The 17660-nt window shown below is 47.0% G+C and overlaps 4 protein-coding genes across 4 annotated transcripts; 1 reads left to right on the top strand and 3 right to left on the bottom strand.

The window, feature by feature from the left end:
- Positions 1–3531: 3531 nt before the first annotated feature.
- EDB91DRAFT_1303578 (uncharacterized protein) lies at positions 3532–4685 on the bottom strand (the record flags this gene model as incomplete). The annotated part of the gene is made up of 4 exons (XM_041325007.1): positions 3532–3569; positions 3723–3919; positions 3953–4024; positions 4081–4685. 4 exons carry the CDS (start codon positions 4683–4685, stop codon positions 3532–3534), a joined length of 912 nt encoding a protein of 303 aa, XP_041181740.1.
- Positions 4686–8294: 3609 nt separating this feature from the next.
- Positions 8295–9235, bottom strand: EDB91DRAFT_1078468 (uncharacterized protein; the record flags this gene model as incomplete). Its single annotated transcript, XM_041315023.1, has 3 exons — positions 8295–8497; positions 8721–8762; positions 8815–9235. 3 exons carry the CDS (start codon positions 9233–9235, stop codon positions 8295–8297), a joined length of 666 nt encoding a protein of 221 aa, XP_041181739.1.
- Positions 9236–10950: 1715 nt separating this feature from the next.
- Positions 10951–11996, bottom strand: EDB91DRAFT_1344107 (kinase-like domain-containing protein; the record flags this gene model as incomplete). The annotated part of the gene is made up of 3 exons (XM_041325801.1): positions 11919–11996; positions 11583–11857; positions 10951–11532 (listed from the first exon to the last, which is right to left on the bottom strand). Exons 1-3 carry the CDS (start codon positions 11989–11991, stop codon positions 10951–10953), a joined length of 930 nt encoding a protein of 309 aa, XP_041181738.1. The 5' UTR covers positions 11992–11996.
- Positions 11997–15676: 3680 nt separating this feature from the next.
- On the top strand, positions 15677–17573 carry EDB91DRAFT_1327016 (P-loop containing nucleoside triphosphate hydrolase protein; the record flags this gene model as incomplete). The annotated part of the gene is made up of 6 exons (XM_041325240.1): positions 15677–15973; positions 16032–16460; positions 16488–16586; positions 16611–16839; positions 16867–17157; positions 17350–17573. 6 exons carry the CDS (start codon positions 15677–15679, stop codon positions 17571–17573), a joined length of 1569 nt encoding a protein of 522 aa, XP_041181737.1.
- Positions 17574–17660: the final 87 nt, after the last annotated feature.

The raw sequence follows: 17660 nt of genomic DNA, 5'->3' as shown, positions 1-17660 counted from the left end.
CAAATTGAGTCCTGCACAGCAGAACTATCCTGTTCACGAACAGGAGATGTTAGCAGGGATGGAAGGCATGTTGCATCATCATGATATCTTACAGGGTGCACGATTCATTTGGCTGACGGACCACAAGGGGCTGGTCCATCTGTTGGCCCAGCGCGACCTCTCTGGCAGGCAAGCTCGCTGGTTGGAAAAACTGGGGGATTTCAACTTTGAGATCCGTTATGTGCCTGGGATTGAAAATGTCCTACCTGACGCCCTGTCCCAGATGTATTCATTTGATCCTCTGGGAACGGTACGTTCCCCTAGTGAATTTACTGAATATGACGATGTCGCAGGTACACCCATGGGGACACTGGCAGTAGTCATCTCGATGCCTGTGTTGGTTGGTACTGAGGCACTAGCATTATCCCCAGGATTGGCTGAGCGTCGAAGTACGCGGCTCACAGCTAAGGAACGACGCACCTATGGTCATAAACGGACAACTTGAGTTCCTCAGGATGGTGGTTCATTGGAATCAACAACAACACCATCAATCGGTTTGTCGGATCCAATGACCACACCATCAATCGGTTTGTCGACCATGGAGGCAATGACAACACCATCAACCAGTTTGTCAGAGCCAACAACAACACCATCAATCGGTTTGTCCACTGAGACAGAGTTATTTGACACACCTTTGGCTCCCCAAGCACTTGGCTCACCTCCTACGCCTAAGCCTGCTTCACGAGGCAGGCAAATGGTGGCAGCTGCTGAGACTGGGCGGCCTGAGACGGCTGCAGAATTTGCCAAGCAGATGGCTGGTCATTTTGTCCTTTGAGGCCCCAAGGGACAAAAGGAGGGGGAGGAAGCAGGGAAAGCACCTGCAAATCACCCCACAAGCAATGAACTTGAGGAGGAACCACCACGAGTTCCATTCCCGGCAGTATACCCGGATGAGGATGAACTAATAATCTGAATCAAGAATCAGTATGACAAGGATCCGTTCTTCAAGCTCATATTGGACTCACCACATGAGTATAGAAACTTTGAGGTCACGAATGGTCTGATCCATCTGCGCCTGCAAGACAAGACACTACTGTGTGTGCCAGACGTAAAACTAAATGCCCGAGCAATTAGAGAGATAATCATCTCCCAAGCGCATTCATTGTTAGCCCACTTAGGGGCTGCAAAGACGCTTACGTACCTACAGGACCACATATGGTGGAAGAGCATAGCACACGACGTTAAAACATTTTGTGCCTTGTGTGTAACCTGTAAACGAAGCAAGCCGTCAAATCAGAAGCCATATGGGCTGCTAAATCCATTGGAAGTACCTTCGAGACCTTGGGAGTCCATTGGAATAGACTTTATCGGGCCTTCACCACTATCTAGGGACAGAAATGGTGAATATGATGCTATCACCGTGATAATAGACCGACTTACTTCAATGGTCCATTTGGTGCCGAGCCAAGTCAATTACAAGGCTTGCGAAGTCGCGGAGCTAGTCTTCACAGAGGTATACAAACACCATGGATTGCCTAGATCAATAATTAGCGATCAAGATGTGCTATTTACAAGCGCATTCTGGACTAACCTTAATAGCCTGCTAGGGGTGAACCAGCAGATGTCCAGCGCCTACCACCCGGAATTGGATGGGGCCACAGAATGAGCAAATCAGATGGTCACGCAGATGCTGCGTGCCTGCATATCGCCCCGACGAACCAATTGGGTTTCCAGGCTCCCAGCTATAGAATTTGTGATCAACCTTGCCAGCTCTGAGTCGACCTTGATCTCACTGTTTGAAGCTAACATGGGTCGAACGCCTCGTGCGATGGTCTGGAATAACCCCACCAAAGATGAGTATCCAAGTGTGAGGGTATACGCCCAGAAGATGAAGCAAACACTAATCACAGTGCATGACTCCATGCTGGAGGCACAAGTCAAGCAAACTTGTAATGCTAATAGAAGGCGTCAGTTAGCTCCGTTTAAGGAAGGAGACCTGGTGTACATGTCAACAAAGAACATGTCCTTACCCAAGGGACTTGCGTGTAAGTTTATCCCGAAATATATCAGACTCTACAAGTTGACCCACGATTACGGCAATAAATCCTTCAAAATGGACTTACCTAGCTGTCTGCGGCAACGAGGAATACACCCGGTCATTCACTCTTTGTTGCTTCGGATACATGTGCCAAATGACGACCGCCTGTTCCCAGGTCAAGCAGATGCCCAAGTCCTCGACTTTGGCGAAGAACAAGAACCCGAATGGGCTGTAGATAAGATATTATCTCATTCGGGTGCTGGGGAGAACACCACCTTCCAAATACAGTGGCGCGCTGGTGACATTACCTGGTTGCCATTTGAACAAGTGTCGCATCTCGACGCACTAGCTGAGTACCTTGATTTGCTGGGTATATCTGACATTGGCAACTTGACAGATGGGCTAAGAATGTCTCCTTGCGATGACCACCAATTGTTTATTGGGTGTGTCACGCTCAGAGAAACAATGACTATAAAGTCGTCGCCCGGTTCTACTTTCTCCTCAAGATCTGCATCACCCACACCCCAGTCACCCATATCACTCTATTCAATTGGCATGCCTCTAGACAAGAACGTCGCCCTCATGTATTTCAAGGCCCACGGCTGGGACTTCATCATTCACAGCCCGGACGCTACCTTTACTCCCTGCTTCATGTCTCGCGAGCAGCTCAGAGCCTACATTGGCTATAGCAACGCTCTGCGCAACCGATCTATAGTGCAACGTCCCCACTATCCCATTGGATACGACCACTTCATTGATGCGTTCAACAGCAAGCCCAGCCTAGAATCCAAGGCCTCCTATCTGGATGAGGCCACGGGGCAGGTTGTGTCTGAAGGGACCGCCGTTCAGATGTCTGATCTCATTGTCAATGAGGAACAAACTGTTTCCCTGACTGCCGATCGAATGGATCAGGTCAACAAGATGCTTTGGCATACCGTCAGTTCTGCGGTGGTCCAACACAAGCACATCACCGAATGGCAGCAGCAGAGGAAGAAGATGCAGAACTACGAGAAGAAGAACGAGCGCAAGCTCTTTAGAAAGGGGTTTGGAAAGGCGAATACTTCTACACTCACAGCTCCTAGCGCGTCCGCTTCGAGAGCCGCTGCCACCACCCCTGCTGCTTCTGGTACTCAAGTGCCTGACCTAACCACTCCACTTGATATGCCAATCGACTCACAGAACGGCTTCCCCATTGATGAAGTGATGGACAACCAATTCATGTAAGAAGGTTGAACGAGAAAAGAGAGAGAGAGAGAGCTGGGTCCTCTCTGGAGGGGGAGATGTAACGGCTGCGCTTAACCGCACGTAGTGTTTCTGCAGCTCTGGCTTGTGGCCGGCTTTAGCCGAGAGCGGAGCTATAATTAGGCTAGCTGTGTACCAAATTAAGCTTACATAATACATGGCTCGGTCCGGTCATTTGAGCTGTTTCATAGGTCTTCAAGCCAGCTCCAGCCACATTTAAAATTAGAATAGATATATGATATATTTGTATTGATTTATAAATAGTAAATACATTAAGTGATAATAATAGCAAAGGCCCAAGGCCCAAGGCCTGGGTCCCAAATTAGGCAGCGCTAATGTCTGTCTACAACACACGCTAGAATCTAAACTCATATGATAGTATCCAATGTTGACAATTGTCCTTCGATATGGGCCCCCAAAACGATGTAAGTCAATGTTTTGATCCAATGTTTGGAAAACTTACCCGATTTAGTTGTACTGTAGCTTGGATCACGCTTGCAGGATCCAGGCGGAGCAAGCAGAGATAAGGAATGCGGCTTTGCGAAGCTGAAGATCATCGCAAACGGGGGTGAGAAGAAACATCGAGGGAGTCGAGGGAGCAGTGGGTGAAGGGCGGGTGAAGAAATGGGTGAAAGGGGTGTTGAGGAAGCTTCATTTGAGCTGGGGGTAGCGCAATGTCAAGAGCAGACGTACCAAGTAGAGATCCTTCCTTGTTGTTTCGCCTTCGTCTCCGGGCTGAATACATATTGCCATCTCACTTCATCACTGTGTGAAACAACATTTCAATAAGCCTCAATCAAAACGATAAATTTGTCACTTACCAAGCACTGGTCAGCTGAGTACTATCAGATCTGTTCATCCATGATGCATGTTGTATTGCCCCAGTGAAACGTTCCTTGAGATTGTTGAGATCAGCGAGAGCGATAGACAGGAGCTCGATTAAAACCCACTTAGTGGCTTTGATATAAGTTGGCTTGTCAATAGGGTCAATGAACGGGCTAGTCAAGATCTCGTGCACAACCGCCACACCGTTCACTTGGTCGCCCAACACGTCAGTAAGAACATGGCCCCCGGGAGACAAGAACAATGCCTGGACAATTTGACGGGATGCTTTGAACTCGATCTTCTGGTTGACAATCCTGACAACGGTTAAAGATGCCAATTTGTGTGTGCACAAATGTGACAGGTGGGGCGTGAAACGAGCCATGGCAACTGGACTTGGTGTGGGGATACCCACCGTGTTGCCCAGCCAGTCCGAGGCCAAGTCAACAATCTCGCCATCCAAAAAGTCACCAGCAACTTGATCAGTTTCCTCCACGGTCATTGTACCAGAATCTAGCCTCTTCTGGAGTTCGTGCAATTTTGAGGCATCCCAGCACCTGTTGTTAGGTCTCTCAGAGACGAGTGGAATTGTTGTGTAGTACATCATCGGGGGGTGGAACTCTGTGAATGCCAGTCAGAAAGTGAGCCTAAGACAAGACCATAATATGAACGAGAGCCTCACAATAGTCATAGGGGGCACTCACAGGGTATCCAATATGGGGATATAGTGCCAATAGGCACTCTCTGGTACGGGTGAGATGATGCCTGAAACAGAACCTTCAAAATCCCCAACAACTTAGCTTCGCCTGAGGAGAAGGGCGATCCTCGAGCTCAACATATATCAAGGATCTTACCCAGTAGTGGACTGAAGAATATCTGGATTGCCTAGATGAGGAGACTGTCAGATAACAACTGAAATTCAATATCCAAACACAATGCAAGAAGAATCATAAGGTGCGTGATGGTAAACAAAAAGTGAGAAACAAAAATAAAAGATCAAGGAGATGTCAGGTATCATAGATGACAACCTCATCATCAATGTCATCGCACTCATGCTCTGCAATGGCTTTGAGGACAGCATCATATGCACAGCTGTCATCTGTAGGTCCACTTGAGACAGGTCCCAAAAGCTCGTCGGAACTATTGTCAGATACCATCACAGTTTCCATGGCCCATTGTGATGCCGCCCAACCTTTGGTGAAGTTAAGTTGCTCCTTTTTTAAGGAGAACTTCACCATCTGTAGCACCTCCATGAGGATTGGGCTGATGCAGTTACACCTCTTTGTGCATGTTTCACTGCTCGACGAGAACACTTGCTCACAGGGAACAGCAGATGCCTGGATTGGGAGGTAGTTCATAGCAACGGCGTAAACCATTGGGAACATCCCCTCAGACATCTGGTCAAAACCTTGTGGTCAACAACAAAATACGTCACTTGACGGAGACGACTCTCACCTGCCAGAAGGAGAGTATATTTGTTCCCTTGGGGCTGATATTAGCTGTGCTATAAGCCCCAAACTCCTGATTGACTGTCTGGATGATATCGTCGCAAACCAGCAGTGCATCCCCCTCACGAAGTCCATAGATATGGGAGCCTAGCATGCGTGATTGTAGTCTTGAGGGTCATTGGGTTGGAGCCGGTATATTGGAGGTCTGCTGTGCTCTCTTGACATGCATCTACAGGACATATAAGCGCATGCTGTTGCTAGCTAGATAGACATACTAGTTTGAGAATGAATTCCTTTGCTGACTTTACCTGGTTATCATCCCAATGATCCATAGCCCATGACATTCGGCATGTGGGGTCAACAACTATAAACCGATCATAAGACATCAAATTTTATAAAAATGCGAGGGACTTACACATTGCAACGGCATATGCATTTGTGCAGGACATCCTGTCGTCATACTTCTCCACCCAAGTCAAACCAATGTTGATGAGTGGTGCACAGTGCAGGACACTATTGGCCACCTGCTTCCAATCCTCAAGTAACCTTTCAAATGCTGGAACCGCACGACCCAACATGGGAGTGCTCTCACTCGACATGGATTGCTGAGCTCTGTGGGGGGGGCTGAAATTATAAGGTTAAATGCGACATAGGTTACGAAGATGTCGATACTGACCTCCAGAATTACTTCGAAGTCCTGTAGGAAATGCCATTCTATCGTACTCAACTTTTTGTCGTATATAGAGCATTGATTGGGAGACTTGAAAAACATATCAACCACCTGGGCAATGGTTAGCCCACCACAAATGTTCAGTGAGATGAGACCTCACCTGACGTAGATTGCGTAGACGATTGAGCATAACATATACCAAATCCCAGCAGGTTGGCTCATTGAGCAGGAGTTCGACTTCAGGGAGCTTTATAGGCTCACCTGTGTCTCCTCGGAACCAATCATTTTCATTACCTATCACGATGGTATCCCTAAAATTTGAACGTCGTTGGTTTGATGCACGGATGGAGCACACAAGATGTCTGGCCCATGCGAGAGCTTTACCGGTGATGGTGCCAACATACTCATTCTTGTCGACAATTTGACCACAAACATTCCAGGTCTTCTCCACGGATGAGAAATCCGCTGTCGCGTAGTCATCAACAATATGTTTCACACATATGTTGATCATGTGCAGAAAACAAGGGATTCTGTTTTCGATTGGATTATATTCGATCTTGTGTTCTTTGAGTAAGTTTGAGAGCTCCTTCATGCATGTTTGATTGTTTACTGCATTGTCCAACATGAAGTGTCCAGGCTAAACAAAGTCAGAGCACATCATATGGTACAGCTGAACACTCACATCCTTTGCAACATCAGCATGATCGAGGAGATGCAGTATTACTGAACCGAGAGATTTGCCACTATGACTTCCTGGAACATGGTGAAATGCAATCAAGGCTGCCTTCAAGACAAGCACTGATGTCTGCTCTTCCTTGGCAATCCAGTGAGTGGTGAGTGCCATGAAGGGGCGGAGCTTCTGATCAGACCAGAGGTCAGATGTAAAGGATATTTTTCCTTGCGCCCTCTGTAAGAATACATAAGATGTATGGTGGTGTGGGTGAGGAAAATAGACTCTGTGTGAATCAGAAGTCTAACAAGGGTGTGAGGCTTATACTCGTCCCAAGGGGATTGCTACTGGGTAGCGAGTCCTCAAATAAGTGCGAGGAAACAAAGACTAGACTCTGTCTAGCGACCCGAAGGGTTCCAGTCCTTACTAGGACTGGGAACACAAAGATGCGGAGGGTTCCCGACGAGCGGAACTACGGGGAACTAACAGAACTAACGTGGAGCAAACAGGACAAATGGGGAACAAACGGAACTAATGGGGAACAAATGGAGGGAAAAGAAACTACGAGCCTGCAGGAGGATGATTGGGCAAAGTTGGACCAGGCTTGTGTCTGGTACTTGCTCCAAGTCATTGGATCTGATGTCGGGCATTTCGAGCAGAACTCACGGGGGCAGGAACGATGCAATGTGATCAGGAATAGATTCGGGAAGATATTTTAAACAGTGAGTGGAGTACTGGGAAGTACTCTGTAAGTGGAAGTGGAGTCAAGTCTATCAGAAGGTAAAAAAAAAAGATCCCATCTATTGCTACCTATATATGAAGGGGTTCTGAAATGCGATATGCTACAACCGGGTGAGGCTGTGAGATAAGGAATCGGTCCCGAGTAGCGGAAGGATCCGTATAAGTACCATAACACATGGGAAATGAGATAGGAACATGTTAGCGACATGGGGAACGTAGCTAGTACTCACCAGCGAGGATGGAAGGACATGGACAGGACGTAGGAGGATGTTCCAAAGGCTGAAGGAATATAATGCGTGTGGTACGCAATTGTTCCGCTGGGTTCCACTGGGTTCCGCTTGGTTCCGTGTAGCAGACGGGTCGGGGAAGATGCGGATGGGTAGCGGAACGCGCAGGAAAATGGTGGGAAGGCATGGGAAATATGCGGGAATCGGGCCTACAGTGGGGACGTTCCCCACAGCGGGATTCTCGATAACTAGACACTCACGGCAAGATCACCTTTCAACACCTGGAAATACTCCTGCCACACAACGATTATGAGCTCATGAAGTTTTGTGTGGTGGGGAATGTCTGAATCGGTCAAATCCTTCCACAAAAAACATATCAGGCGTCGAAACTCCACACATTCAATAATGTTTATTGCCTGCAGAAAATGAATTAGCAAGGGCACGTAGAAAGTAAATATCAACTTGCCTGATCATCCGCAACTATGAATTTCACCAACTGACGGTGCATCTCATCAATACTGAAATCTGGGATATAATCATCCAGAGATAAGGTGGTTCCAGGCGGAAAATTGCCATGTCCCTGATTAGGGATGGTACCGAGCGACTCAATGTGATACACAGGGTCCCAGAGCCTTTCACAGATAGCTGCCAAAGTCCACCCTTCAGCAAGTCACTCATTGAGTGGCTGTACGTAGATAGGCCAGCGTAGGCGCTCCACCTCTTGCAGGAAAATGTCAGTGTGGTGATAGAAAGCATGAGTACAATGGGCAGAAGTGCCAGTTGAGTGCTTATATGACATAACCTGGTGTGAACTGTCCACCTTCTGCAAATCCCTGGACGAGGCTGTAAGAAAGAACAAAATAATTGCAGATGCAAAACTCACTTGCAAATTCGGCAAATCTTGCGTTTAGTAGCTGAATCTTCCCTAAAGAAGTAATTGATATCAGCAGTGCTTTTAGGCTGCATTCCTCAGACACCCGTAGCCAAGGGATCGACTTGGGTGGAGTAGATGGTACTTGTAACTGTCTGCAGAGGGCTGGGAACTGGAGAAGCCCTAATGCTGGGTGCAGGCAAGTTATCTTCTTCATCCCCGGAGACATTGCTGATGTCAATGTATTCTCCGTCATCTAGCGTGCGACTAGTGCCAGTACGAACTGGGCTATTATTGCGGAACCTCAGAGGCAGTTGCCATTGCCTTTGGGGGTGTTGAAGCATAGTTGCATTCAATGCAACAGCGGCAGCAATGGGCGCAACAGTGGCAGCAATGGGTGCAATAGCGGCAGCGATGGGGGTAACAATGGGGGTAGCATCAATTGGAGCAGCGGCAGTAGGAGTTACAGCAGCATGAGGAGGCACAGTGGTAACTTGAGACTTCTGCCCTTGTCGACGAGGAGGCATGTTTGAGTGACAGTAAAGATTCAAAGACACAGTCTTTATGTATCTTCATCAAGGGAAACAGCAGGGAAACACCAGTGCTGAGTCAACTAATGACAAGTCCAACGTGTATGCACAAGCGAAGGTCTGAACAACATTATTAATTGTGATATGACACCAGGAGGACAACTGAATGTATGCCCAGGGTACGTACCATAAGATGTTGTTCATTCGAGTGGTCCTAGGCAGCACAATATATGTGTGGGGTTTCCCCAATGCCCACTACTTACCCAATGAGAGGGATACTGATACCATAAGATGTGCGTTCTGATGTACCCTAGATCTCGCAATCAGTTGGTTATATCAAGCACAGTAAAGCTTACCTACATCCTCAGAGTCAACTGGCTGTCCAGAAGCCAGATTGTGATATAGCAAGGACATCCAGCAAAAGGGACATCTCATGTTTGCAGAGGGTTTGCCATGGTTGTCAGGGTGGGTGGTTTGACAGTCACTGAACACATGTTTCAAATATCAACCAATGGGTCAAGCAAGTTAATGCTTACCTTCATTCCAGGAGTCAATGACTGATTGATTGAGCATTTAATTGTGATACAGTGCAAGGGGATTGGGGTGTTTGTGAAAAATCCCCCATGCGTTGTTGGTCATGATAGTGATATGATTCAATAAGGTGAAACTGGTAGATGTTGGGAATCAGGCCTCAGGAGTAAGGTACAGGTATCCAGGACAAGTTTGTTTCTGTAGCAGGCCGACCAATTTGCAGAAAAACAGCACTTGCAACTTGCAACTTGCAAGGAGGATGGGCAAGGAGATGGTAGGGTGAGAAAAAGATAAGAAGCTGCATGACTCAGTGTGGAGTCGGCCCTCAGGAGTCAGGAGTCGGGATTTGGGAATCAGGCCTAGTGTCACGAATTCCAAATACGAACCATTTTTCATTTCTCGGTTTTCCTTCGGCTACTTCCAGTACCTGAACCGGTCACGTGACTCCCAACCCAGTCACACCTTCACCTCTTCACATATCACCCGTGGTTTCTCTGATTGGCTCCCCTACTCCACGGGCTAGAACAATCTCGCTTCCTAAAGAAGAATCGGTCGGAACTTGGGTTTCTGTTTAGTTGCCGTCTTACTCATTTCGCTTATATATCATGAGTCATACTTAGTCATCCGCAGTATTGTATGACTCTTTTCTCATTGGCTGATTTCTTTTAGACTCCTATTCAATGTTATGTATAAAAGTAGGTTAGTTAGCATAAGTACTCCTTAGACTTAACCTCTTCGTTTCCTACACTTGTAGTGAGTGACCTAGACATTTACGCTCAATACCATCTTGTTCACTATCCCCTCTGACCGAGTCCTAGTGGTTGTGCGCTCGCCTTCATCATTATTGGTGAACGTTTGTCATAACACCTAGGGTTCAAGACGCAAATTTGTCGACATGTATTTGACCGCATTGAATGGTTTGAAACCTATGAAAAACACATTGTAGATTTGTACACTGTACAGTTATGTAGAGATAGAAAGACATATTCAACAGCGTGATCTAGCAACTAATGGCTTTTTCCACAGTGCAGTTGGGTGCATGGGAGAGGCATTACGTTGGTGTAAACTTCGAAATCACATTAGCTTCAGATTGTGAATGGGAAAATGAGACAGAATACTCACACACAAGTAGATCTGCGAAGTGGTGTTGCATCCAGCAGACATGGGGCCGCCTCAGCCATCTAGTGTTCATTGGAGATTGGAGGGTGATGTGTGATGTGATTATTGGGCATGCTGAAATCCAGCGAGCATGTAGATGGCACAGCCAAGGTGGCTTGAAGACCACAAAACAATGAGCGAAGATGCCCATAGTCAGGGTCTTCCGAGAACGCAAGAGAGCACATGTAGATGAGAACACTTGTGAATTCGATGGGAATTCCATCGCATAAGACTTCAATGGTGGTGTTGACCTTGCGCTCAAGTATGGAAGAGCTGGAGAGTTTCTTGTGGTCACTAGTTAACCATGGAAGGGAGCTGCATAACAGATAGATCAACATGTATGTAAGCGATTCAAGGTCGTCACGACGACCCGGGTCAACTCCTAAGTGGTTGTTGATTGAAGCAAAGGCAGGAGTGCCAGTGAGACGTTGATTTTGATGAAAGGGAATATGGACTCTGGTTGCAGTGTCCCAGTATTCCTTCGCGATACTGAAATCGATTATAAATGCAGTGTGCTTCAAATGGCCAAGGCCCACCAAGACATTCTGTGGTTTGATATCACAGTGAACATAATTGTTTGAGTGGATATACTCAAGACATGAGAGCTGGAAAATGGGTTAGCCTATCTGCAACAACCCAGCATGAACCGACTGACCAGTTGGATTCCTAGATTGACAACAGTATGAAGGCTAAATTTTCGATCATGTGCAAGGAAAAGATCATGCAGTGATGGCCCAAGGAGGCCGAGAACCAAAGCATGATATGTTGATTCTCGACCGAACCAGAGAGCGCGGGGTATCCCAACTCCACCTTCAAGTTGTTTCAGAATGGCATATTCACACTGTACAGAAGATGGCTGGGCTGTGATGGATTCGAGTTTGATGGCAACTGCATCATCTTTGATGATGTTCCGAGCGTGGTACACAACAGCTAAGTAGGGTCCATAGTATGTTAATTTTTTATAATCATAGTCAGCTTGTGAACAACACACTGTATGAACCAGATCCCAAAACATCTCCAAGTCTGAATTTACCGTCAACTCGTATCGGGACCTTATGGTTCATGGTGGGTATACTATGAGATAACTTGAGCCTTGAGGCCTCAAGGAGCAACAGTCAAACTAACCGGGAATGAGACTTCAACAGAGACGTGATTTTGTATTTATAAATCAGCTTGAGCTGCTGTTGTTTATTTTTGGCTCACAGTTGGTTTGTGGGACTCCAAACGGCTAACGAACCAGACCAAACTATATATAAGTAGCCTGGCTCACTAGGATAACCAAAATACTTGCAAACCAATGAAGACCAAGCCGGAGTGGGCCATAGCCAAGCTGCGGTTGCACTAACCACATGTACCATGTCCCTTTGATATGTTTGTCTTTCTTTTGACATCTAACTTTACCCCTCGAATATGCGCTTATATTCGATATCTGCCTGTCGTTGTGATACTGATATATTTCTCTTATTTATTCAATATGGGTAACTTAGCTACTCCTTATCTCATTAGATTACTTCCTGTTTATCCCGAGTTTCATATAGCCCTAGCCGTACTTACTTATATACGAGTCGGAGTACTAGATTTACCTTAGTGTTTTCTGGACCCCCGAATCCCAGACTTTTACCCTGTCATTCGACCGAAAGCATTCTTCTCTCTGTGTCGTTGCCTTCAAGCTTCGCACGCTAAATAGCCAACGCCACACTTTTGTTTGTCCAGCTCCACAAGTAAACAAAAGCGGTGAATGAATAAAAATGAATTCTGGTCTATTGATATGAAAGTAGCTGCAATCGAATATGTTCGCCTCCAATCGTCCATATTACTCACAAACGCCCATCTCACTCTTAGCATCACTAAAATTCTTTGTCAATCCACAGGATATATTTTGCAGTCTAATGCACACTGCAATAGCTAGTCGAAGACAATCTGTGGACTCCATCACTCTCAACCTCCCAGTCCGTAACCTACCAACTCGCGAGTACTTTTAATCCCATATTTCCCATGGAGACAAGCGACCCACCACGAGTCCTTCTTTCGTTTCTGCTTGGACTAAGCTGAGGGCAATGGGCACAGGTTAAAGATTGGACCTATTCTCCCACAGCTCCAGTTGAACATCCCAATAGTCAGCTTATTCGTCAGTCTCTATTCCCATCACATGTTGCTTATAATCTTCATTAGCGAATTCTACCTCTTCCAAGATGAATCGATAACATCGAACAGCAGTGATAGAATCTCTGCTGCCGTCGCTTGCTGGGTGCAACAGTTAGCAGAAGTCATTCTGTGGACTCCATCACCCACAGTCTCTGCTCCTACCTGCCAAGTCGAATGCATTCCTTCCACTTGCAAATACTTCCCATCTTCTATCGACGCCATAATCGACGTCAAGTACCCTGGGTAGACTTGCGAGTTCTCTGATGGTCGTAGGTCCTGGCGATAAGGGTCTTTCCATTTGATGTCCATGCCAAGCACCAGAGTGGATTGTCCTGCTGTGTTGGCATCCCGGATTTCCAATCTGAACCTGTCCGTCGCAATCATCATACTATATCATCTGGTGAATAAACAAGGTCTTCGATCGGTTCAACGATTCTCTTATCTCCGTACGTGTTTCATTTTACACACACTATCACTCATCCTGCACGTTCAAGTTACCTTTTCATTCTCCGTCTCTTGAACGACACCCTTTTATTCCTCTTCCTTCGGGATCATCTCCCCTCAGTCCTTCAATTGAAGACTGAGTTTCTCCTTCGTTCCTAGTCCGAGCCTATCTTCATTTGAGATCTCTCTCCGCTCTCGACATCCCACACTGTGAATGACGCTTTGTATTGGGATCCGCTCACCAATCGCCCTCCGTCTGGACTCCAGCAGACAGACTCCACTTCCGCTCTTTTCCCCATCCATTTTTTGATGACCTTACCCGTGTCGATATCCCACAATCTCAGTGCGCCATCAAGACTCCCGCTCACTATTTTCTTGCCGTCCGGCGACAATGCTATGGCGTGCACTTCTCTAATCCCTTCGTCCTTCCAGGCCTTTCCAACCTGCGTGCCCCTCTCCAAGTCCCAGACTCGATGTGAGCCGTCTGCTGAACAGGTGACAATTCGCTGTTCACTGGGCAGCCGTAGGACACCATATACGGTACTGATATGCCCTTGCATCTTTTTGTGAGGCTTTATCACTGATTTCTCCTGCTTCCCAGGTGCTGGGGAAGTCATGATGTTGCTTGGGGACCACCTAACAGGTAGAGGGCAAATTCAGCTCTCATCTTCAAAGCTGCACGAATGACGTCATTTACTCACAGGTACTTCACTTTAACACATGCAGTATGAAAGCTACGATGGAGTGGACGTTTTCTTCGATGCGGAGTCAAGTCGGGAGGGAGGTTTAGAGGTGAGTCTTTTATGCTGTGTTCGCTTCATGGCTTGAACACAGGCTGTGCAGATCAAGCGCTCAAGTCTTGCTATTGTTTTTTTTTTTTTGGTGATACGCACGGTTTCTTCATTTCCGCTGACCTTTATTGTCGCCGCATGTCAGTAGTCCAATCCATCATCGCACCTGGCACCTGCCCCAGGTGTCTGAGATGTGAGCGACGGGCACGACCCGGCGGACCAGTTATCACATCCTGTTTTTTTTCTTTAATAAAAGAGGAGAAAAAAAAATAACGACTTGTGATGAGATGGAATGCTTGGCAGGCCCTATTTCTTGACTTCATCCACTATGACTACCAAGACTGCCAATAATTCACCCCCTTCATATGATGCAATTTCTACGTCTGTCAGCAGATTCCATCCAATGCAGACGATCCCTATTTCCTGTTCCACAGTCGAAGCGGAAATGCGCCACAGTTCTATCTCACATCCGTGAAATTGTCTCCTCTCCTGATTTCCCCCCTTCATCTGTCGCCCGAATTATCGACTCTTGCCCTGATGCTCTCTCAGCAGCAGAGTTCTCCAACCTCCTGCAAAAACCCAATATTGAGGGTCACACCGCACTGTATTGGGCAATTATGAATCAGCGAGAGGCTCTTTCGGCGTTTACTCCTCATTTCTAATTTTTCGCGTATCCAGTCTTCTGACTTACGCCTCGCGTGCATGACAACTAACGACCACGCATTACTCACGCAACTGAATCTGGGAGGCAAAATCAATCGTAAATGCACGGTACTTAATTTCCCGAGAGCGCGTTGATTAATTTATCATGCACTATCAGCCAAGGATGAGTCTTTGAGACACTTTTTGTGTTGTCCCCCAGATGAGACTCAAGTTCAACAAGGGGATGGACTGAGCAAGAACTACTTCGTTGCTTCTTTCCACTTCAAGATGTTCCAAAAGCACATGCATTGCACAGGAATTGGGCGTAGAATTTGTTGCTGGGGGTACGTGGTCCAGGCCAGATCCCTCACGCTGATACGAACATGGTAATCCCTACAGGACGTATATGGGTGTTGAGCTTTTATATGGGACTGGACGGCATGTGGCACGTTGCATATCGTCTTTCCGAGCATAGCTTTCCAGTGCATCCAAAACGCTGTATTCGTGATAGAGGCCCACAGAGGGCTGCCTGACTGTGTAGTCTGCATCTGTTGGCGCCATCGATACCGTAGTACACTCGATTTCCTTTTTTAGACACTGTCACTTCGCAAATGTCAAACAAATCAAACTCAGTGCGACCATGCTGAGCAGCCGAACGGCCGAAACATGTCAGATAGCCTGTAGATTTGAACATAGTGTAAGACTTAATCTATTCTATGACCGTAATATGGGGGCATTTGTCTTCTGTTCAGATGAAGGACGTGCGCTCTGTCGGAAATTACTCCAAGAGACCATGCCATTTGACACTCATGACTACCAGCTCGAAGTCATAACACACATGCTGGATGGCGAGGATGTCCTATGCACAACGGCTACAGGATCCGGGAAGACAGACGCCTTTATTCGACTCATGCACGTCATTATAGCGTTGTCCAAAAACCTGTCACTCGCACCTGGCAAAAACTTTCCCCCTGATCCTGCAATGCTTGCAATATGCCCGACAAAAGCACTTGAATATGACTTGGTACGTTTCCGCACAGCGATTAATGTCCATTGAGAATTGATGTCAATGTGATCAACAGGCAGAAAAAATGACCCATGCTAAACTCATGAATGTCGTCATTAACCAAGACACTGTCGCTGCAGCACGCAAAGCAAGCAACAATGATTCCAACCTGTTCAAAAAGGTCTGTGAAGGAACTGCAATTATCCTGCTGTCTCCAGAGCAGCTCGAATCATCGGGTTTCCGGTCAGTTGTGGATAACAAAGCATTTGCGGCACGCTTATGTGTCATGGTTGTTGACGAGGCTCACCTTATTGACCTCTGGGGTTTATCTATCCAGCCATCGTACAAAAAGATAGGCTGGATGCGCTCTCGCGCAGGACACCATGTTCCCGTGCTTGCTGTAACTGCCACACTGCAAAAAAAATCAGAGGCAGAGGTCCTTGGATTCTTGGGCTTTCGTAGGGGACATTACCATGTCGTACGACGGTCGAATTTAAGGAGTGATGTGCGCATCATCTTCCGTATAGCCAAGTCAGGTGTCAGTGGAACTCAGTTCCCAGAGCTCTGGTGGATCCTCAGCTGCACCAATAACTCCCTTATCTTCGTACCTACTGTCCATATGGCATTCCGTGTGCACGCCTACCTGCTTGAACAGGCCACAGAGACACCAGACAGGCATGAGTGCATCTGCCTATACAATTCAGCCAACTTCGCCAACCATAACAACAAAACATTGGATTACTTACGCGACGACTCATCCACAACCCCCCGCATCATTGTTTCGACTGCAGCCCTTACCAACGGAGTGGACCCTCCAAATATTGGACGTGTTGTTGTCTTCCCTCAACCTGCAACAAGTGACGAGTTGCTTCAGAACTTTGGGCGTGCCAATCGCAAATGAAACTTCACAGATGCACAAGGCATTGTCTATGTGTTGAAGGATGCTATTCAGACAGCAAAACGAGTAGTCAGCCAAGGTAACACCACTGAAACAACGAAATCGAAATCGAAGGAGAAGGAGGAGACCATGCAGATCTCAATGGCCCGGCTCATTCTCGCGCAATGCAAGGTCAACGAGATTGATGCCCTGTACGAAAACCCACCATTTGACATGTCCTGCACCTGTGCTACATGCCTGACTACTCCACCACCACCATCACATGCCCAGGATTGTAATTGCAGTGGGTGTCAGCCAGAGGAGAGTCAGGAGGTGGTCGCACCCACTGATGGAAGCAGGGTCAGAAAGAAGCGGCAAGAAGAGAAGGATGGTTACCTGACCTTGGCGATGAAAAAAGAGGCCACAGCAGAATTGGTTCGGTGGCGAGAAAATGTCCTATGGGACAGTATGGAAGAGTCTAAGTACCAATGCTACACTGCTGACATGGTGTTACCAGATAACGTTATATCACTGCTCGTCGATTGCCTCGAGCATCTTTTGGTGGCAGATGACCTGGGACCCCTATTGCAACAATTACCATTTCTTAAGAAGCACCATCACAATGTACTTCTTGCAAAGCTAGTTGACATGCGGGTTAATTTTGATGGTCTTCGGGGAGGGTCGAATTCTCACCAACAGAGTGGCATCATGTGGAGCTTCTCACCCGACTGGCAAGGGTGAGATTTTGTTTGTAAAGTTACTTGTTGCAAATCAACTCACCACTCGCATAAGGATGACATGGAGGTTCAAAGAAGCAGGAGACAATGA

Source organism: Suillus paluster, assembly GCF_016628075.1.
Source record: "Suillus paluster strain FC165 chromosome Unknown EDB91scaffold_6, whole genome shotgun sequence".
NCBI classification, from domain to species: domain Eukaryota; kingdom Fungi; phylum Basidiomycota; class Agaricomycetes; order Boletales; family Suillaceae; genus Suillus; species Suillus paluster.
The sequence above is the reverse complement of the archived record's forward strand: the minus strand, read 5'-3'. Positions and strand labels throughout refer to the sequence as shown.